Here is a 22,664-nt window from a genome sequence, read left to right as displayed (position 1 = left end):
AGAGTTCATTGTCGCTGTCTTTTCAGCTTTACCACCAATGGCTTGTCCCCTGGCCCGCATGTCCAAGTGCTCTCTCCTTCTGGCGGAACAGGCCCCTTTATCCTCGATGCGTGGGCCCACCCTTTTTCTTTCGTCCGAACAGCGGCTTCAGTTGTTAACAGGACCAGGAACGGTCCTTCCCACTGCGGCTGGAGCTTTTCGGCCCTCCAGGTCTTTACAAGTACCCAATCTCCGGGCTCCACCTTATGCAAGAGGAAGTCGAGCGGCGGAGTCTGAGCCAGGAGACCCTTCCTCCGGAGTTCTGCAAAAGAACGGGATAAGGCCAGTAAATAGTCTCTGACAAATACATCTCCCCCTTGTAGAGTGGGACACCCATCAACCTTACTCCAATATGGTAATCCGAACAGCATCTCATAGGGGGAGACCCCGATATCCCGGCGAGGTGCTGTACGTATCCTCAATAGGGCAATGGGAAGGCACTTTGGCCATGGTAACTTAGTTTCTAACATCAGCTTAGTCAATTGGGTCTTGAGCGTGCCATTCATTCTCTCAACTCGACCCGAGCTCTGAGGATGCCAGGGTGCATGGAATTTCCATTGGATACCCAGGGCAGTACAGATCAAATGGTGTAGCCTAGAAACAAAATGTGTCCCGCAGTCTGAGTCGATAGATTCCATTATGCCATATCTCGGGATTATGTTCTCTAACAATAGACGGGCCACGGTTGGTGCATCGGCTTTGGCGGTTGGGAAAGCCTCTACCCAGTGAGTGAAATGGTCTACTATTACTAGCAGATACTTCCATCTCTGTACTGGGGGTAAGTCTGTAAAGTCAATTTGGATCCTCTGGAATGGCCTAATTGCGAGGGGCTGACCACCAGCTGGCATAGAACGCATGGCTTTCTTGTTAATTCGCTGGCAAGTGGGGCATCCGACTATTTCTTGTTGGGCTAACGTGTATATCCCCCTACATACATAGTCTCTCAGGATCGTGTCACACATGGCTTGCACCCCCCAGTGGGTCTGATGATGTAATCGGTGCAGAATACCCCGGGTGATCTGTTTGTTCAGTACTTGTCTCCCATCAGGAACCGTCCACTTCCCGTTAGTTTCTAGCCGGGCACCCAATTGATCCATTTTATCAATCTCCCCCTGGGTGAAGACGGGTTGTTTAGCGAGCCCTTCCCTCAACGGTATTAATGTTAATAATTGGACGGATTTTTCGACCGCTGCCCGCTTGGCTTCCTCATCTGCCAGCCGGTTTCCCACCGCTTCCGGTGTCGACCCCTTCTGGTGACCGGGTACATGGACTACTGCGAGTTCTGTAGGCAACGCCAGGGCTTCCAACGTTAGGCTGATCATTTGTTCGTGAGCTAATTCTTTTCCCCGGGAAGTTATCAATCCTCGCTCTTTCCAGATTTTCCCGAAAGTATGAACAATTCTGTATACATACTTTGAGTCAGTATATATGGTCCCCACTTTCCCCTCCAACAACTTCAGGGCCCTCTGGAGGGCGTACAACTCACAGGATTGGGCTGACCACTTCCCGGGCAGTCGTCCGGACTCGATCGTCCGTTTCGTTGCGCCATCTACGACCGCATAGCCACTGTACCGTACCCCATTTATGCACCGGGAGGACCCGTCGATGTACAGTTCCTGTCCTTCACCCAGCGGAGCCTCTTGCAGGTCCTCTCGGCTTTTGGTCTGTAAGTCTACAAATTCCACACAATCATGCTCCTGTTCCCCATCTGCAGGACGTCCGTAAAGAAACTGGGCTGGGTTGCAACTGAGATCTTTTGCAAAATTGAGATCGTCTCCTGTCATCAAAATCGTCTCATACTTCAGGATGCGAGAGTCTGTTAACCAGCGGTGAGCCTTTTGAGCCAGTATGGTACTAACCGAATGTGGGGAGTATACTGTGATTCTTCCTCCAAAGGTAAGTTTCCGGGCATCTTCTACTAACATTGCCGTAGCTGCCACTGCCTGGATACAGGTCGGCCATCCACGTGACACAGGGTCTAACATTTTTGACAAAAATGCAACCGGCTGACGTTTCCCTGCCCGCAGCTGGGTAAGCACACCCTGGGCAATTCCGCCGGCGCTATTAACATATAACTGGAACGGTTCCGTCAGGGTGGGTAAAGCCAATACCGGAGCTCGGATCAGTTTATTTTTAAGAATATTAAATCGCTGCTCCTCCTCATCTGACCAGTCCAGTTTTTGTTCTTCTTGTCCCAGTTTGTCGTAACAAAAACTTTACTAGAGTGGTGTAACTTTCAATCCATATCCGGCAATACCCTACTAGCCCCAGGAACTGTCTGATTTCCTTCTTCGTCCTGGGTATTGGCATACCCGTAATCCCCGATATTCGTTCTGGCGTGATACGGCGATGCCCCTTACTAACCTGATGGCCCAGATATCTTACTTCTTGCTCCACAAACTGGATTTTTGTCCTGGAGACGCGTAGGCCCTGTTTCCCCAGGAAGTTCAGCAGGGCAACTGTGTCTGCTCGTACCTCCTCTTCTCTCGGTCCTGAGAGTAAGAGATCATTGACATATTGGAGCAATTGATTCTCCGCTTTACACCGAAATCCTCCTAAGATCTGCTCTAGTATTTGTCCAAACAAGTTGGGTGACTCCGTGAATCCCTGCGGCAAGACTGTCCATCTTAACTGTCGCTTTCGTCCTGTGAAGGGATTCTCACTTTCAAATGCAAAAAGGTTCCGACTTTCTTCGTCAAGGGGGCAACTCCAGAAGGCATCCTTCAGATCTATTACGCTGAACCATTCATGTTCGGGGGGAATTTTACTCATTAACGTGTAGGGATTGGGTACCACCGGGTATCTAGCCTGGACTACTTCATTCAACCCCCGCAAGTCTTGCACCAGCCTATACGTCCCATCCGGCTTTCTCACAGGGAGTATTGGAGTATTGAAAGGGGACATACATTCCTCCAGTAGTCCATCTGTGATTAATCTTTCTATCACAGGTTGTAACCCTTCCCGTCCTTCCATAGCAATCGGATACTGTTTCCTTCTTACCGGGCCTTTTCCTGGTAACATGGTGATTTGGAGAGGTTTGATGTTTAGACCCCCTCTGTTCCCCTCCCGGTACCAAACTCCCGGGTCTATTTGTTGATCATCTTCTTCGGTGAGGGCGAACAACCGTACCACCATTTCCCCGTTACTTGGTACCGTTCCGATCCCTAGTTTGACCTGCAAGTCTCTTCCTAACAAATTAAACCCCGCCGATGGCAGTAGAAGGAGGTCTCGTTTAGTAGTTCTGTTTTCATACCCAATTTCCACGTCCTCCACTACTGGGACTTGCAATGTCTTTCCTCCAATGCCAGATACCCCCATAACTGTTCTTCCTGCTCGGGCGCCGGGGGGTATTTGGATTATACTTGATCTTTCGGCTCCCGAGTCCACCATAAATGTGATTTCCGACCCTTGGGGCCCTACTTTCAAGTTTACCAGGGGTTCCTGTCGATAGTCCTTTTGCCCCAAGGGTAGGAACCCCCGACCTCCCTAATCTTCCTCCATCAGGGCGTACGACCGCACTTCCCGCTTGTAGCGGGGGCACTCTCGCTTAAAATGTCCCTCTTCATTACAGTAGTAACATCTGAGTATCCTCCTCGTTTCCCTGTCGCGGCCTCGAGTTCCTCCACCCTTCCTTTGTTCCAGCCCCGGTCCTCTTTTCCTCTGCTCTTGCCACGACTCTCCCCTTTCCGGTTCCTGCCACGGCTCCCCCTTTTCCCTCCTTCCAGCTGTCACTTGTTGCACCGTCTGCATCATTATCTTTGTCGCCTTCTTTTGCTTCTCATCGTCCCTTCTCACAAACACCTTTTGCGCCTCCCGTAGTAGTTCACTCAGAGGTTTACTATCCCAATCATCCATTTTCTCTAACTTCTTTCGTATGTCCGGCCAGGCTTTTGACACAAACTCTACCCATATGAGTTGCTGTCCCACTTCCGTCTCAGGGTCCACCCCAGCGAACTGCTGCAAGTTCTTCCTAATCCTGTCTAGGAAGTCTGTAGGGGTTTCTTCCGGGTTTTGATGATTCCCAAAGGCCTTGGTAAAATTGTGCCCCTTCGGGGCTGCCTGCCTTATTCCTTTTATCCAATATTCCCGCATATCCCTCATGTTGCGTCTTCCTTCTTCCGTTTGCTTATCCCACTCTGGGTCGGTGAGGGGAAATTTCTGCTCCCCTCCTGCTCCTCCCTCTCTCTCCCAGACCAACAGCGCAGCTTGTCGTATCATCTGTCGCTCCTGGCTAGAGAACAATGTTCCCATGATGGAATACATCTCATCCCACGTGTAAGTATTTGGCCCCAGGAACTGATCTAATTGTTCAGCCAGGCCCATGGGGTCCTCCAGTAGGCCCTTCATCTCCCTCTTGTAATTCCATACTTCAGTACTCGTTAAGGGGACGTTCACATATCCCGTCCCTCCTTCCGCGCCTCCCATGGGCACTTCCCGGAGTGGATTCATTCTTGCAATCGGGACAGAGTTCCGTCTGTGACTCTTTTCAGCTTGAGATCGAGTCTGTACTCCTGAGGCACCTGGTGGTTCCTCCCCGCTTTCTTCCCCTTCCCCTGAATCGTCGCCACCCGAAGGACCATTTTGCGGGGCCGACGGGGTCACGTAGGGCGGCGGTAAGTGATCTAAAGGTTCCCATTCTTTCTGCCCTTTCGAGTCTTCATTGGTTACCTTCATTTTGCAAGATAGTGTGACTGGCAGCCAACAAAGGGCGTAATCACTTTCCCCACGAGTAACATTAGGTTTCGAATTGACATATAAAATTAGAGCTTGCCGGACCCAGTCTTCATCAGTGCCGAATTTAGGCCACCACACTGAGTCTCCCAGAATAGGTGTTTGGGACCACGTTTGACAGTATCTCACCATCTTCTTTCTAGATTTTCCTTTTCTCCTACCCTGATCCCAATTATTTAACATTATTCCTAACGGACTGTCGTCAGGTACCCCGGGGTATTTTTCATTGTCTACGCTCAAGCCTACCGTTCCCTTATTTCCCATTGCCGAGGACTTTGTAAAATCGGAGATTCCTGTATTATCCCGTGATAATCTATCACTATTTAGCCAATTCCCGGACCTTCAGTCCCGTGATCGCCCAGGTCCCTTTGCAGGCACCCCCGGTCTTTGGATTCCTGTGTCCTACGTCTCTGTGAAACAGATCACAGGCACCCCGTAGGTCCACGTTCCTCCGCAAACACGGTCTCTGCAAAATCCCGCACAGACGAGCCCCGGTCTCTAGATTCCTGAGTCCCACGTCTCTGTAGAAAAATCTACAGGCACTCCGCAGGTCCCCAGTCCTCCGGAAAGACGGTTCCCGCAAGTCTGTTCTTACCTGGGTTCGGTGCACCGAAATTACTCGATCGTTAACCGTCCCCACTGCCTCGGCCACACCCCTCCTTTGTTCTCCTGAGCCTTCCGGATATCACTCGCTCAAGCCGCGCGGGGCGACAAGCAAGGAATCAGGGACTGCCGAACTCGGCAAGGTGCACCTTCTCCGATGTCCTTCCTCAGCCCCCCCTCGCGGCCGGAGTGTTGATCGGACGAGCCCCCAAGTTTGTTAGAAACGAAAATCGCTTCTCAATAATCGCTCTAGACAAATTCAGGAAAACAAAGTTTTATTAGCAAGTCTGCAGAGTTGGGCACTCTTCTGAGAAAAGCGCGCCAGGCTAACAAAGTTTTCGATTAAATACAGTTCAAGCTCCTCCCTTCTATAGCTCTAAAGAGTCACGAGGTTCACATTCTGAACATTCATTATTTTTCCATTCTGGACCCTTATCACAAAGTCTGCAGTATATGTCTCCCTAGTTGTTTTTCTAGCCTGCAGTCTTATCAGTCAAGGACTTATTCTTCTCTGTCAGAGTTAGTGGTCTTATCAATCAAGGACTTGTTTTTCTACTCTGTCTCGTCCTTTATTATAGAGAAGCATGTTTTACCCTACCCCCACGGCTCTATTCCCCTTAGACTCTGAGGTCATGCACATCTTAACTATTTGTACCGAAATCGTCTCTCACACAGCACCGCCTTCCTAACCTGCAATCTTTTTCCTGACCTCTCCGCCCCCACCCCACTCCGGCCTATCACCCTCACCTTGACCTCTTCCACCTATTGCATCTCCAACACCCCTCCCCCAAGTCCCTCTTCCCTACCTTTTATCTTAGCCTGCTGGACACACTTTCCTCATTCCTGAAGAAGGGCTTATGCCCGAAACATCGATTATCCTGTTCCTTGGATGCTGCCGGACCTGCTGCGCTTTTCGAGCAACACATTTTCAGTTTATCAGGCAAGACCTACCCTTCATGAATCTTCATGCAGATTCTCTCTGGTTAACTTAAATTTTAAGGTAGTTAGTTACCCGATCCTTGATTAGACTTCAAAAAGGTTCCCCACCACAGATATTAAACAAACTGGTTGGTAATTCGTGCTTTCCCTCTGTCACTCTCTTCAACGAATGGAGTGATGTGAGCAAGTTTGCAATCCAGAGGTCTATCTCCTGAATTTAGGGAAAGCTGAATGATCATGGTTATGGAATCGGTAATGTGCTTTCCTACCTCTAACACCTGTGGATGTTGACTGTCGGGTCTTGGGGATTTGTCACTTTTCAGTTTCATTAATTTCCTCATTATTGATGATTGACTTAAGCTAATTTTATTTAGGATCTATCTATTAATTTCCTTGAGACTTCTGGCAAGCTAGCCTCCTTTTCTGTTGTGAATACTGAAACAAAATAATTGTTCAGCATTGTCTGGCACTTCCTCATGGTCACTGACAATAACCCCACTCTCAGCCTTCAGGGAGTATGTACTTCTAGCGAAGCTACTGCAGCATTTTGGTGCTGCTGGGACTAGAGTTTTTCATACAGCAGCTGCTGCTATACATGAGGAACGAATGTGCTACTCTGAGTCAATGAAGGCCACACAACCTCTGCCATTGTTGCTAAGGAGCAGCCAGATTTCACATTGGTAAGGCACTGACCATCTTTTGGGGAGGGGCACAAGTAATCCACAACCTACTGTCTATAGCATCCACCCTGTGATCGTCTATTTACAAAAAGCAAAAATGGGTTTGCATTCAGATAACTGGTGTCATGCCCCAGAGTGATTTTCATCCAGCAATATCATAGAATCTGCAACAAATAAAAACAGAAATTGCTGGAGAAACTCAGCACATCTGGAAGCATCTGTGGAGAGAAAGCAGAGTTAGCACTATACGTCCTTTCAACAAATAACAAGAAAAAGGTGATATTTTTGCTAACACTGAAGGTTGGGTGTGGAAAGGAGTGGAGATAGAGCCGAGAGAGAGGGAAAAGAAAGGTTAGGTAGACAAAGGGATAGTAAGCCAGGGGATATGAGAGGCTCGATAAGTGATAATGGGTTGGCTATGCTGAAAGCGACCCATGTCAGGGCCTGGGGGTAAAAGACATGGAAACAGGTCTTCATACTAAAGTTATTGAACTCCATGTTTAGGGCTGGAAGGTCTCCAAGCAGAAGATAAGGTGTTGCTCTTTCAGTTTATGCTGAGCTTCACTGGAGTAGGCCAGAGACACAGATGTTGGCGTGGAACATGATGGTAGGTTGAAATGGCAGGTGAAAGTTCAGGGTCGTTTTTAATGGACAGAGCATAGATGTTCTGCAAAGCATGCACCTAATCTGTAATTCATCTCCCCACTGTAGAGCACGCCGTATTGTGCGCAGTGAATATAGACTGGATTGAGTGAAGTGCAGGTAAATCACTGCATCACCAAGGTGTGTTTGGGGCCTTGAATAGCGAGGAGAGAGGAAGTAAACACACCATTATTACACTGTCTGTGATTGTAAGGGAAGGAGACATGGGGATGCGGGGAGATGTAGGGAACAGAGGAAGAGTGGACCAGAATGACCCAGAGAGAAGTGTCCCTGCAGAATCTTGGCAAGAGGGGAAGGGAAAATGTGCCTGGTGGTACCATTCCACCAGAGATGGGCAGAAATGACAGCTTATGTTTTTTTTATTCAGACATGTTTGAGGGATTGCAAGTTCGTGGCAAAGAGAAGGTGATTAGAACTCGCAAACTGGATGTTTTGAAATTGGCATAAAGTGACGGAAAAATCAAATTTTAATTTTAATTATTGTAAACTTGTGTGCCAAACAGCACCAGCAACAAGTAACACTTGGAGCTAGGTGATCCCACAACCAACAGATCAGTTCTAAGCTCTGTAGTCCTACCACATTCAGTCATGAATGGACGTGCTGGAAGAAGAGGGATCATTTCCCTTCTCTAGTCTAGTGTATCTGCAACAATCTTCAGCAAGAGGTGGCAAAGTAGATGATCCATCTTGGCCATCTCCTGAGGTCTACAGATATCAATCTTCAATCAAGTTGTTTAACCTGGTCGATTACCACTCCATTAGTAGGCTCTCAATCATCCATAAAGTGATAGAATATGTCATCAGCAGCTATCAAACAGCACTTATTTAGTGATCATCTGCTCACTGACACTCCAGTTGAGTTCTACCAGAACCACTTGACTGCTGAACTCATTTCAGCCTTAGTTCAAACATGGACAAAGAGCTGAGTTCTAGAGATAAGTGAAATTGATTTTCCTTGATATCAAGGCTGCATTTGGCCATGTACAGCATAAGAATCCTTAGAAAAACTGTAATCAATGGGAACATGTAGAAATTCTTTGTTGATTAGAGTCATGCCTGACACAAAAGAAGATCGTAGAATACCTGCACTGCAGATAGAGGCCATTTGGCCTCCAAGGAACAGCCCAGACTGAGCACCCATCTTATCCCCATAACCCTGTATTTATGATGGCTAATCCAACTAACCTGCCCTTCCCTGGACACTATGGAGCAATTTAGCATGGTAAATCCACCCAACCTGCACATTTTTGAACTGTGGGAGTAAACCAGAGCACCTGGAGGAAACTCCTGCAGAAATGGGGAGTGTGTGCAAACTCCACACAGCTATTCATCCAAGCTGGAATCAAACCCAGGTCCATGATGCTGTCAGGCAGCGTTCTAACCATGTACCACTCATAAGATCTCAGTTTCAGGAAATCACTGCACATCACATAGACAGCAGAATTTAAGGCAATTCATCAATCACTTTCTCAAGGGCAACTTGGGATAGGCAATAAATGCTGATCTAGCCATTGATACCTGCATTCCCTGAACAATTTCTTTAAGAACCTGTTCCAGCTGTTGCATAAAGCCATCGATACAGTCTCGCTCCCATTGCTGTATCCTCGTAGCCCTGTAGATATTTCCATTGAAATATTCATTCAGTCCTCTGCTGAAATTTGCCGTTGAATCTACTTCGATCATCTTATCTGGTAGTGAATTTTAGATCACAATAACTCACTGTAGAATAAAGTTTTTTTTAATGTGCCTTCTGGCACACCACATTAAAAACTAAGTTTTTGTACTTTCAGAAATAATTTATGTCATTCAAGTTGATGAGCCATGAAAAATTCTTCCTTTTGAACACTTAACCTCAGTGTGATTCAATAATACTGTGTTATGAGACTTGCACCTGATGTCATAAATCAGTGGTCAAGTCTTGGGTAGGTTTGTTTTTGCCTTATTTGAGTAGAGGTGGAGTTATTTCACAAAAGCTTCTTAGTACTTTTCATATATTTGTTTGGAATTTCAAATCAATCTGGTTCCACTCCATGCACACAGCAAATATTTAAATGTACAATGAACTCTTAAAGAACAATCGACAATCTCCATGGAAACCACTAAGTTAACGCAATTTGAATAAGTCTTTTGTTTGCAGATTGGCACATTTAATCATCAGGCAGCGAGCAGTGTACCTGGATCTGCTACCGATGTGCACCTGGAGCTGGTGAAAGGTAACTACTGGCTCTCATTTTCTTGTCACATATAGAAAGGAATTTTACTCTGTCTTGCCAACGTGTTCTAAAAGTCAGGAAAAGTATTTTACTTTTGAGCTTGCTAGTGTTCCCATTCTATTGGTGAGGCCCTAAACCAAGGTCACAGTGTTGCCTGTTAGTTCAACCTAAAGATTCTACAACTGATATTTGGAGCTGGGTCAGGGGAGTTCCAATTCCAGTGTTGTGCCCCCCCCCCCCCCACTAATCTCACTCCAACTCCACACCCCTGCACTAGCCCATTCCCTGGGCCAGCATACATACGTCATTCAATTTCACTTATAAAAATCAAACAGGTTATCTAGTCATTATTAGATTTGTGTGCTCTTAATGTTCACAAAAAGCCTGTAGTGTGGTTACAAAAGTGACTTCATGTCATAGTTAGATGATTGGCTAATTAAAAGAGGACAGAGAGTCGGGATAAGGGGGTGTTTTAAGGACAGTAACATGTAACTAGTGGTATGTCACAGTGCTCAGTTCGAGGGCCACAATTATATACCAATGACTTAGATGAGGAAAGTAAATGTACTACAGCTAGGTTTCAGATGACACACAAATAGGTGGGAAATCAAGTGGTGAGGATGACACAGAATCTGCAGAGGGATATAGCCAGGGTTAATTAAGTGGGCAAAAACTTGGCAAATGGAATGCAATGTGGGGAAATATGAGGTTTTGCACTTTGATAGGAAGAACAGCCAAATGTCCTTCCTCAGCACCTACCTACGGAACCGACTGATCCTACAGGGACTCCAGGCCACATTCAGAATCACACGGGATCAATGTGGATTTCACCAATCTCGAGCCTCCAACTCGGCACCACCATCTTCCTTCCCACCCATGCACTCCACCCTCCTCTCCGACCTATCACCTTTGAACCCCCCCCAACCTTCTTCTACCTATCACATTCCCAGCTACCTTCCCCCCCAGCCCAACCCCCCCCCCTTCCATTTATCTCTCAACCTCCCCCTGGCCCACAAGCCTCATTCCTGATGAAGGGCTTATGCCCAAAACGTCGATTCACCTGCTCCATGGAAGCTGCCTGACATGCTGTGCTTTTCCAGTACGGCACACCCGACTCTGATTTCCAGCATCCACAGTCCTCACTTTCTCCCAGGAAGAATATAGGAGCTGGATATTATTTAAATGGTGAAATACTGGAGAAAAGCAACAGGACAGAGGGATTTGGGAGTCATCTTCCATGAATCACATTTACGTCCAAAGTGTAATAGGGAAGGCAAATGGAATGTTGGTCTCTTTTTATTGGGAATGGTGCATGAAAGTAGAGAGGTTTTGTTAAAATTATACAAGGTGCTAGTCAGGCAACAACTGGAATAGTGGGAACAGTTTTGGGCCCATTATCAAAGGACAGGTATACTGGCATTGGAGGCAGTTCAAAGAAGGTTCATTAGGTAATATCAGGTATAGAGGGGCTGTTTTGTAAGTAGAGGTTGAGTAGATTGGGACTGTCCTCAACCTATTGAAATAGAAAAATGAGAGGTAATCTGATTGAAAGATATAGGATTCATAGCGAACCTGGCAGGGTAGATGTTGAAAGGTTGTTTCTCCTTGTGGGAGAGCTTAGGACCAGAGGGCATCATATCAGAATATATGGTAGCACATTTAAGATACAGATAAGAAGGAATTTCTTTTCTCTGAGGGTAGTGAATCTGTGGAATTCTTTCCTGTCGAGGTTTGTTGAGGCAGGGACATTAAGTACATTTGAGGCTGAGATAGACAGAATTTTATTGTGTAACAGAACAAGGATTATAGAGAAAAAACAGGAAAGTGGAGTTGAAGGATATCAGATCAGCCATGATCTCATTGATGGGCTGAATGGCCTGTTTCTGTGACTATGTCTTATGATCTTAAGAAGAACTGCATTGGCTATATTGCGTTAGAGAAGAGAGACTGGATAGATCAGAGTTGTTTTCCTTAAAGCAGAAGAGACTGAGGGAGGCATCATTGAGATATATAAAATTGAGGGTTATAGACAGGACAGTCAAGAAGAAATGCTTTCCCTTGGTGATCACCGGGGGCAGATTTAGAGGGGATATGAAGGAAGTCTTTTTCTTTTGGGAACCTGGAGCACACTACTGGTTGGTGGTAGAGGCAGAAATTCTCAGAACATTTAAGAAGTATTTCAATGTGCATTGACAATGTAAGGGATACAATGCTATATGCCAAGTGCAGGAAAATAAAATTAGAATAGTTAGATGATTTTGACCAGCACAGATTCGATGGACATATTTCTATGTTGTAGAACTTTATGACTAATGCAAGAAAGGTTTTATATAAATTCAAGTCGCCTTTTTCTTCTCTTTCCTGCAAGAGCATTGTATTTTTTAAAATCTGGAATTTGTGCACTATGGCTGTTTAAATATTGACAGCCACAGGTACATAATTGTAATGTGTTGTTTAGTCTCTACCATGAAAGTTTTCTCCTCCAATCTTTAATTTCTCATTTTAGCAGGCTAGATGGCATCATGTCTGTCAGGCAGCATCCAAGGAGCAGGAGAATCGACGTTTCGGGCATGAGCCCTTCTCCCATTCCTGAAGAAGGGCTCATGCCCGAAACGTCGATTCTCCTGCTCCTTGGATGCTGCCTGACCTGCTGCGCTTTTCCAGCAACACATTTTCAGCTCTGATCTCCAGCATCTGCAATCCTCATTTTCTCCTAGATGGCATCATGTCCTTTGTTTCCTCTCAGTACAGCAGGGAAGCTTGTTGCCCTTAATTTAATTAATTTAAAATAGAATTCAAATTTTTGAAATTATTTGAGGGACCCATACAGCAACCAAAAGGACTAGAATTCTGTGGGGAAAAGCAGGGAAGGAAGATTTCCTGTTTCCCACAAGTAATGGCAAGAAGAACCAAGGTTGTACAGGAATGCATACAGAACTTTGCAGAATTTTATGGCCAGGATATGAGGCAGAACCAAACCACAATGATTTTGAAGGATTAATAGGAGAAATGGATTCTCCTGCAGATATGACAAAAGAAAATGATAAAGGTAGACAAATTTTATTTTACACAGAACATTGTGATCTAGAGAGGCATTGTCTGGTGAGAGTGGTGGAAGCAGATGTAGTAACAATTCCAAAGTGGAATTAGATAAAAATAATTCAAAGGGGGAAGTGGAGATGGAATAGTTGAATAACCTTTTTAAAGATCCAACTCAGATGCAATGGTCTAAATGATTCCCTTCTGTGCTTAATGACAAAATGGCTTGGATTTTTTGTTGTTGCTCATTTATAGGATGTGGACATCACTGGCTGGGCCAGCATTTATTGGCCATCATCTCTAGTTGCCTTTGAGAAAGTGGTGGTGAACTACCATCTTGAACTGCTGCAGTCCATGTGTTGTAGGTAGACTCACAATTCTTTTAAGGATGGTGTTCCCAGATTTTGACTCAGCCATGCTGAAGGAACAATAATATACTTCCAAGTCAGGATGGTGAGTGACTTGGAGAGGATGTTGCGTGTAGTGATGTTCCCATATTTGTGCTACCCTTGTCCTTTGAGATGGAAATGGTTGTGAGTTTGAAGATGCCATCTAAGGAGCCTTGGTGAATTTGTGCCATATACATTCTAGATAGTATACACAACTGCTACTGAGCTTCAGTGTTGGAGGGAGAATATGTTCCTGGATGGAGTGTCAACCAAGTGGGCTACTAGCTTTTGGGTGATGCTAAACTCCTTGAATGTTGTTGGAGCAAATGGTGAATACTCTACCATACTTCTGAATTGTGCCTTGTAGATGGTGGAAAACTTTGAGGAGTCATGAGGTGAGTTACTCACTGGAGAATTCATAGTTTCTGGAATGGTCTTACGGCCACTATGTTTATGACTATTCTAATTCAGTTTCTGGTCAATGGTAAATCTTAGAGTGTTGGTAGTTGGGGTTTCTGTGAAGATACTACCATTGAATGACAAGAGATCATTGTTAGATTGTCTTTTTTTTTTGGAAATGGTCATTGCCTGACATTTGTGTGATGTGAATGTTACTTGCTACCAGAATATTGTCCAGTTCTTGCTACATTTTGGCATGGATTGCTTCAGCATCTGTGTCATCACAAATCTACCTATCTAGTCCTGTTGGAATGTTATATATTTTTATAAAATCCATCCCCCCTCAATTTCTGAATTCTAAAGGATATAATCCTAACTGATTCAACTTCTCATATCATCCCAAGAATCAGTCTGGTAAACCTTCACGGCATTCCCTTTATAGCAAGAACATTCTTCCTCAGATAAGGAGACAAAAACTGCACACAATATTCAAAGTGTGACCTCACCAGGCCCATGTATTATTTTAGCAAGACATCCCTGCTCCTGTACTTGAATCACATTGCTATGGAGGCCAACATAACATTTGTCTTCTTCAATGCCTGCTGCACCTGTATGTTTACCTTTAGTGATTGTTTTATGAGGACACCCATAACTCACTGCACCTTCCCTTCTCTCAATTTATAGTCATTCAGATAATAATCTACCTTTCTGATTTTGCTACCAAAGTGGATAACTTTGCATTTGTCCACATTTTACCTCATCTACTACTCATTTGCCCATTCGCTTAGCTTGTCCAAATCACACTGAAGTATTTTTTTAGATTAGATTAGATTACAGTGTGGAAACAGGCCCTTCGGCCCAACAAGTCCACACCGACCCGCCGAAGCGAAACCCACCCATACCCCTACATTTACCCCTTACCTAACACTACGGGCAATTTAGTATGGCCAATTCACCTGACCCTGCACATCTTTGGACTGTGGGAGGAAACTGGAGCACCCGGAGGAAACCCACACAGACACGGGGAGAACGTGCAAACTCCACACAGTCAGTCGCCTGAGGCGGGAATTGAACCCGGGTCTCAGGCGCTGTGAGGCAGCAGTGCTAACCACTGTGCCACCGTGCCGCCCACCAAGACAAAGTATCTTTGCAACCTACTGAAAGCTCGTCCTCCTACCTAGCTTTGTGTCATTTGAAAATTGAGATATTACATTTACTTCCTCATCTAGATCATTAATATATAGTGAACAACTGAAGCCTTAGCACTGATCTCTGCGTTACCCCACTACTCGCTCCGTGTCACTCAGCAAAAGACCTGCTTCTTCCAACATTTTGTTTCCTGTCTGCTGAGCAGCTTTCTATCCGTGTCAATACACTACTCCAATCCCATGCGCTTTAATTTTTACATATTAATCTTGTATGCCGGACATTGTCAAAAGCCTTCTGAAAGTCCAAACTAACCACATCGCTGACTCGCCCTCATCAAACCTATTAGTTACATCTGCAAAGAGAATTGCAGTAGAGTTTTCAGGCATGAATTCCCAGATGGAGTACTTGGTTTTCAGAGGCTGGATGAATGGCATAGCCAGCAATGAGAGGTTGAGGTGGGGCAAGAGGACTTTATGAGCCAGCCTTTTGAAAGATTCCCTCATGCAGACTATTTTTCCCAACAGTTCCTATGTGACGTAAGCCACAACTCTTTGAAAAGTTAGCCTGACTCCATAGGAACTGTGCAGGACTAGCTTGTGCTGATCTTCACCTTGAAATCATCCAGGTTTGGAGTGCAGAGTTTGAGCTAACAACTCCCACCAAACTACAACCTTAAAAGGCCCTGATGAAAATCTGAAGTTGCAGATGTGGGCCCGAAAATCCCATAATAGGGACCAGCCTCCACTTTTACTGGAGCTTCAAGTCATCCTGAATCACTGAAGATCCAGACCAATGAATTCAATGTTTGTTGTATTGCAAACATACATATATGAGAGCGACTCCAGTTGAAACAACTTTGATTTTACTTTATCTTTGTAAAGTACTGAGGGATATCTAGTTTGGAACATGTTGATAACTATGAAGACACATGCATCCTCAACATATGGAGGCCCATGGCTAAAGATGGATAATCTACAGTGTTAGAATGGTCTGCATGAGTTATCTGTGGAGATCAGAGATTGATGCTGCTAACCAAAGAATACTGGATAAGCACATGAGAGAGAAAGGAACATAGTTCAATGAACAGGCTGACGTAAAAAGGGTTGGAAGTTGAGCTGAATGATTTGTTTGTGTGCTGTTAGGTCAGTGTAACCCCTTTTTGAAGTGGTGAAATGGTTTAGAGAACCATAAAGAAATTAATTACTGATCTTCAAAATAGCCTTCCAATCATTAAGAGTAGACACTAAGAGATAAAGGCAAACTACTACATGTGCTGGAAATTTGAAATGAAATGATAATGCTGGAGAAACTCAGGTCTGGTGGTAGGTGTGGAGAGAGAAGGAGAGTGCATGTTTCAACTCCAATATGACTCTTTCTCGGAACTTTAGAACTGGACGGACAGCTGCTTAAGCTAGCAATCCACCAACATCTCTATTTGGCAATAACTATTGCCCCTTGCCAGAGAGCCTGTAAAGTCAAGATCAAGCTTATAGGCCATCTGTAAACCTACAGCCAACACTGACATGTCATTCCCACCCAGTCGCCACAAGGGAAAACTGTCTTTGGCACAACGGATTGCAATATGAGATTAGTGGGCCTATATGGCCAATTAGTTATGCTGCATAGTTTTATTAAGCAATATCTGCTGTTTTGTCTTTCAATTCAAAAAATAGTAATGAATAGATTCTTGATATGCAAGGTGAAGGGGTAGATGGGACTGTAGAGTAATTCGATCAGTCATGATCTTATTGAATGGCAGAGCGGGTACAAGGGGTCAAGTGGCTTAAGGCTGCTCCTATTTCTTATGTCAGTAATGCCAAAACCAATTTAAAAATCCATTTGCAATTTTTAAAGAACCTGTGAAGGATTTTAATTATAGATCATTTTGACACACAATTTAAGAATGAATAATTCAACAACTTGCATTTCTGTCAAGTGTTTAACATAATCAAACATTCCAAGATGCTTCACAGGCCCATGATTCAATAATATTTGACACAAAGCTACAGAAAGCAAACCTTAGGCAGCTAATCAAAAATTTACAGGATTGTGCAAGATGCCAGATTTTGCACAGAGATCTTAGAAGGCTGGACAGCTGGAAAACACTTCAGTGACAGGGAGGGCAATAGTTCAAAAGGATTTTGAGTATGAGAAAAGTATAATTGAGTTCGTTGCTGAACTGTGATTCAATGGGCACTGGGGTAATCTCTGAATGGGATGTGTGTGTTGTGATACCAGACCAGACCTTCAAATCTAGTTACAATCAGTTAGGAGACAATAACTTTAGAGTTGACAAGATTTGTAGTCCCTTTTGTTCATTCAGTTGAGGGATGTCGCTGGCTGGGCCAGCATTTATTGCTTGTCCCTAACTGACCTTGAGCAGGTGGTGGAAAGCTGCCTTCTTGAACCGCTGCAATTCAAGAGCTGTAGTTAGACCCACAATATGATTAGGCAGGGAATGTCTAGGGAAAGAGAATAAAGCCATGAGATTCTATGGTTTCAATCAAACAAAAGACATATTGCTTTGTAACTCTCAACAAGAAAATAATCTGCAATATCTGTTATATTTTAATATCCAAAATTAGAATGAATTAAACAGGAAAGTCTCTTTCTGATTTATTGATGGGATGCGGGCATCGCTGGCTAGGCCAGCATTTATTGCCTCTCTCTAACTATGCTTGAGAAGGTAATGGGTAGTTGTCTTCATAAACAACTGCCGTCCATTTGATATGGGTGATTCCACAATGTTGTTAAGGAAGGTATTCTAGGATTTTGAGCTGGACACAGTGAAGGAAGAACGATTATATTTCTGAGTGATGGTGGGTGGCTCAGAGTTGCAGTTGGCGGTTAATAGGAAATTTGTGTTGGATCACATGATAAATTGCATATTAAATGGCAGATGCAATCAAAACAGATCCCACAAATCTCTCATCAACTCGCCCAGCTGTGAGTCACAAAAATCTTTAAAATCCCAGCCTTGATTTTCTACCATAGTAGAGGGCATCTTGGCCAGGGCAAAAACTGCCAAAAGAAGTTTGGAATCTTAAGTCATGGGGAATGGATAGTCGATGTTAAATTGCACAGGTAAACATGGGAAGTGTATGGGTGTGAAAGGAGTGAATGCTCGAGGACTGTTTAATATTTCTCTCCTTTTGACGAAGTAAGGTAACCCTTTGGTTCTAGTCTTGAGATTATGAAAAGGCAAGCTTGTGCATAAAAGTACATAAACTAATTGGAACTGACAAATTTGTCAAGAAGCTGTCTTAAAAAGGTAGGAAGTTTAAAAAAAAAAGTACAAGCTATTTCAGAGTGCCTGGTCATATAAAACCACAATACAATTTGTGCTGCAAAACTGATTTCCCCATCATTATTGGGAGATATGGGGTATGTGGAGCCGGGGGTATGGGTAGACAGGATTGGGTGCTAAAGGCTGATACCTGGGGTAGGCTTTCCCCTTTGCCTTGGATATGCAGAGCTGGGTTTTTTCCAAATACCGTGCATCCCACAAGGGGACGAAAATCAGGCCACTGTCTCTCACGCAAGTTGTTGCAGCAATTCTCTTTGAAGATCTAGCATCTGATTTCAAAAGCCACTCTATTCAGAATGCCTCAACAACTGCTGACCTCCTAGATACTCACTCACTTCTTCTGAGACTTTGTCCCTTGGATTCACAAGTCTGCCCTCTAACACCTAATCATGGCACAAGTCCAGCTCCCTTGCTGTTCTAAGTAGAACCCTATGGCCTACATTCATTACTTTGCCCCAAACTTCAGTTTTCCGTAACAGAAAATGGTTGCTTACAGGCTTTGCCTTTAACAGCTCTCTGGCAGACCGCTCCCTTTCAATGGAATTGATAAATAACCCAGAGTTTCTTGAATCCCAATTTCTCAGCAGCACTGAGCTATTCAAACTCTCCTTGAACCCCAATGTACAGAGCCAGCCAGGACTTCAGTGCATGGGACCTAATGGACTGATTACTCACTGACCCTTAAACCTGTATGATCTGTTGAGATGCGGCAACTTGGTGCTATCCCTGTTCTTTTTCTTCTTTTTCCAGCATTTGTTGCCATTCTAATTGTCTTTGAATAGCATGGACTGACTAAAGTTAGTATGAAGGGCTTTCCTTCTAAATCTCTGCCATTGCCTGAGCCATGGTGACCCTCAAGTTGGACCATCACCAGTCATTTCTCTACAATGAGAGAGGAGCCCAATGGTCCAGTAGGACTGTGGAAACTTTAGCTTTTACCTTGAACTGAGTGGCATGTTATTTCTGAGGGCAGTAAAGAGTCATTACTGAGGACTTAGTGTCACATATAAGATTTTCTTCCCTAAAGAGAGGAAGTTAGAGAACCAAATGTTTTGTTTTGAAAATTGGCAATGGCTTCATGGTCACCATTACAGAAACTAGCTTTCAAATACAGATTTATTTAAAGAATTTAAGATCCTCAACGTGCCATGATGGGATTTGAACCCATGCCCCAAAAGCATTAGCCTCGGATTATGGTTTGCTCGTTCAGTGATATTACCACAACATCACCATCTCCCTTCGGGATTGGCTTGACTGTAGAATCATAGGATCCCTACAGTGTGGAAGCAGGCCATTGAGTCCACATTGACTCACATCAGGAAACTGGAGCACCCAGAGGGAACCCTCACAGACATGGGAAGAATGTGCAAACTCCAGAAAGACAGTCACCCAAGTGTGAGATTCAAATCCGGGTCTTAGGAGCTACCCCTATATATAATAGAATCCCTATAGTGCAGATAAAGGCCATTTGACCCTCTGAAGGGCATCCCACCCTATCCCTGCAACCCCACATTAACCATGGTTAATCTAGCTAGCCTGCACATTTTTGGACTGTGGTTGGAAACCAGAGCAACCAGCGGGAAATCACATAGACAATGAATCAATCCTGGAATCAAACTTGGGTCCGTGGTGCTGTGAGGTAGCAGTGCTAACAGCTGTGCCACCCATTCTGTATCTGAGAAAAAACTGAATGTCTAGACCCTTGGAACATTTGGTGCTTTAAATGGTGCAATCCCCAGGCATCTAGCTGAAAGTATTCACAGCTGCTATCTTACAGAACACAGAGTGACAACAACAACAAAAATAATCTCATCACTTGCCGCAAGAAAATGACAGGCAGAAGAACTCTGGACAAGTTGTAGTTTTTCCTCTCACTAAAATAAAGTTTTCCAAATATCTTTTGTGAAATCATTGATCCATTTAGTGTATTGCTTCATGATTCTAGATATTTCATTGCTTCATGTTAGGTTGAAGAACTAATTTTGCTTTGTTTTAGCTTTGCAGGAATTCTGATGTCAATCTAAAGTAGATCTATCCCTCATCATATAAAGTGGAAGATAAGCAGTGGATTGAAATTAGTCAAACATGGAACCTGTTTTCTGTGAGAACTGCATTAAGATTGACAGCAGCCTATATATTTACCAGATCATTGACGGCAGAAATTTATTGCTCTTTGTCCTGTTTGCAAAGGTCATCCTCAACTTTATCATCCTGAGCACAAAGCGAAAGATACTCCCAAGTTTAATTGGCTATTTCTGCATCTCCCTATCACTGATGGATCTTGCATTATTTGTGAATGTGTTAATCGTTTCATGTTTTAAGACATGTACAGTGCTCGGAACTCAAATTGGAAACCATCACATCTGCCTGCTTCTACAGATTTTCTCATCCATGTACAGTGTCCTGCATTTGCCCATCTTCTTCCTGTCTGGTCTTGATTTTTACATAAACCTACCTCGTTTTCCCAAACCCATAAACACCTCTCGGAAAATCCTATATATTTTCATTATCATGCTGTTATGGATTGGAGCCATTGTCTACATATTTGATATCCACAGTCTCCATCCACCATTAAAAGCTGTTTTGTACTACTATTTGCTCCAATGTGATGTCACCATCAGCATTCAGAACCACTTTCTCTCCATTCTGATACTTCTGACAGTGATTCTTGTGACTATTTATTGTTGGTCTGGTTTGAGCTCCCTTGTCAGATCTCTGAAGGTGATTTCCTATGTGGAAGAGGTTGTGGTGATATGTTCGCACTCCAACGCATGGAGGCAGTCCCATTCAGCCAAGGAACAACTCCTGACCAATATTACCATGTGCTTTCTCTTGACCTGGAGCCCATTTATTCTCCTTCAGCTGACTGTTGTTTTGATCTGGGCTCCCCTGCCTGCCTACATGGATTTGAATGTTCCTTGGCTTTGTTTCATGAACAGCTTCCTCATTGGAGCCATCTATTGGCTGAGGTACAGTGAGGTCTCTCAGGATGTCATTTCCTTATTTCCAGACAGTTTCTGCCATTGGAGATTTTGCCATCTTCAGCAAGTTTTCACTGCAGCTGAAGAAGGATGGATCCCAGTGAAAGAGGACAATGAATCAAAGATTCTAATTGCCTGAAGGAACTTCTGTTTTCCCTACACATATCACAGTGTATTTTTCAATCTAATAACAACATTGATTCATCTTACTCCTTAGTCTTCGATAAGAACATTAACAATCACTAATGTTGATGAATTGAGATTTGTGCAAGATCAGAATTATTCAATGGGATTTTTAAAAATTGTGTTCTCCTGCACGCACCAATCTCTTGAAATGTCTGAATGTGATCCTTCTAACTGTGACTCTCAAACCTGTCACTTTTATTGCAAGATATATTTCGGTTTCACATTTATGAAGCAATTTCTGCGGGGGGGTAATGGTTATAAACTTTCAAAAGAAGCTCTAATATTTTGTAAAAGCCATGAGGCCTGTTTTCTTGGGGCATTTGGTGATCAAACCATCTCAATTCTCTATTCATGGAGCTATTTAGGTTTGCCTACAACTGACATGTAACTATGAAACGTGTAGCACAGGAAATAAGTCAAGCATTTCTGTTGCTGATGTTTAATGTAGTGAAATTGAGGGTGACAATGATGATGAATAAAATGGTTTGTGCCTTGCATGAATTTGTTATCAGTCATATTGTTCTCGGATGCATGGATAGCTCATTTTCATTCATGGGTTTTCTGTCCTACTTTACACCACCTCCACTCAAATGTGTCTCCTTCACGATCTCTGACAGCGTGACAACCACCTCATGTCATGCTTTGCAGATCATAACCAATGTGAAATGTTAAGTTTCAGTGGCTGTTCTTGGCTGTGACACTAAGGTGAAGGTAATAAATGCCTCTTTCTCCTTCAAGTAGCCAATTAGACTGCTCTATCAAGGACTTCACCAACACTGTTCCATCTCCTGCACCCTAACCAGAAATTGAATGGATATTAAATCTTCGTATTTTCATCATGGCCTGTCCAGTTGCTATTGAACGGATATTTGGCTTGTGCTACACAGTGCTAGAACCTGCATGCCCCTTGGGATTAGATGATTTCTAAACATCCCTAGAACTTTCAATTCCCTCCCCAAAGAGTTTAATAGTGTAGATAATGGATGAAATATCAGGTCAGAGTTGTTTGTAAAACTTCACTACATCCAAATTCTTCCACTCTGAAATTTTGCTTCAAGTTTGCTAATTTTGTACTTTGTCCTCTAGTTAAACATCTACAATTCCAGAACCACCTAGTTAAAATATGGACCTCATTAACACATTGAACCATTAAGGCAAAATGGCATTGATGTATTTTTGGGGAAGCGAGATCAACTTCAGTGGGAAAAGAAATAGAAAATTATGAAGAAGGCTAAATGGAGACCCATGTGGAACATTAATACTGGGATGGACCAGTTAGAACACATACTTTGATTTTGTGCTGCACATTGTTATGGACCAGGCCAGACCCCCTCAAAATATTTTCA

The 22,664-nt window shown here is 43.8% G+C and overlaps 1 protein-coding gene across 2 annotated transcripts in view; it reads left to right on the top strand.

Moving 5' to 3' along the window:
• Positions 1-21,815, top strand: part of gpr160 (G protein-coupled receptor 160) — a 50,984-nt gene extending 29,169 nt beyond the window's left edge. Inside the window, exons 2-3 of one of the 2 annotated variants that reach the window (XM_043702642.2) lie at positions 9,793-9,868; positions 20,148-21,815. In XM_043702642.2, the coding sequence (XP_043558577.1) occupies positions 20,237-21,271 (1,035 nt within the window). In that variant the 5' untranslated portion in view covers positions 9,793-9,868; positions 20,148-20,236 and the 3' untranslated portion in view covers positions 21,272-21,815. The remainder of the gene's footprint in view (positions 1-9,792; positions 9,869-20,147) is intronic. The other variant, XM_043702645.2, reaches the window with a different exon arrangement.
• Positions 21,816-22,664: the final 849 nt, after the last annotated feature.

Source organism: Chiloscyllium plagiosum, unplaced genomic scaffold (assembly GCF_037043375.1).
Source record: "Chiloscyllium plagiosum isolate Xiang-an unplaced genomic scaffold, Cpla_swu_hap1 HiC_scaffold_13, whole genome shotgun sequence".
In the NCBI taxonomy this organism is placed as follows: Eukaryota; Metazoa; Chordata; class Chondrichthyes; order Orectolobiformes; family Hemiscylliidae; genus Chiloscyllium; species Chiloscyllium plagiosum.
Note: the sequence above shows the minus strand (reverse complement) of the source record. Positions and strands in the feature narration are given on the sequence as shown.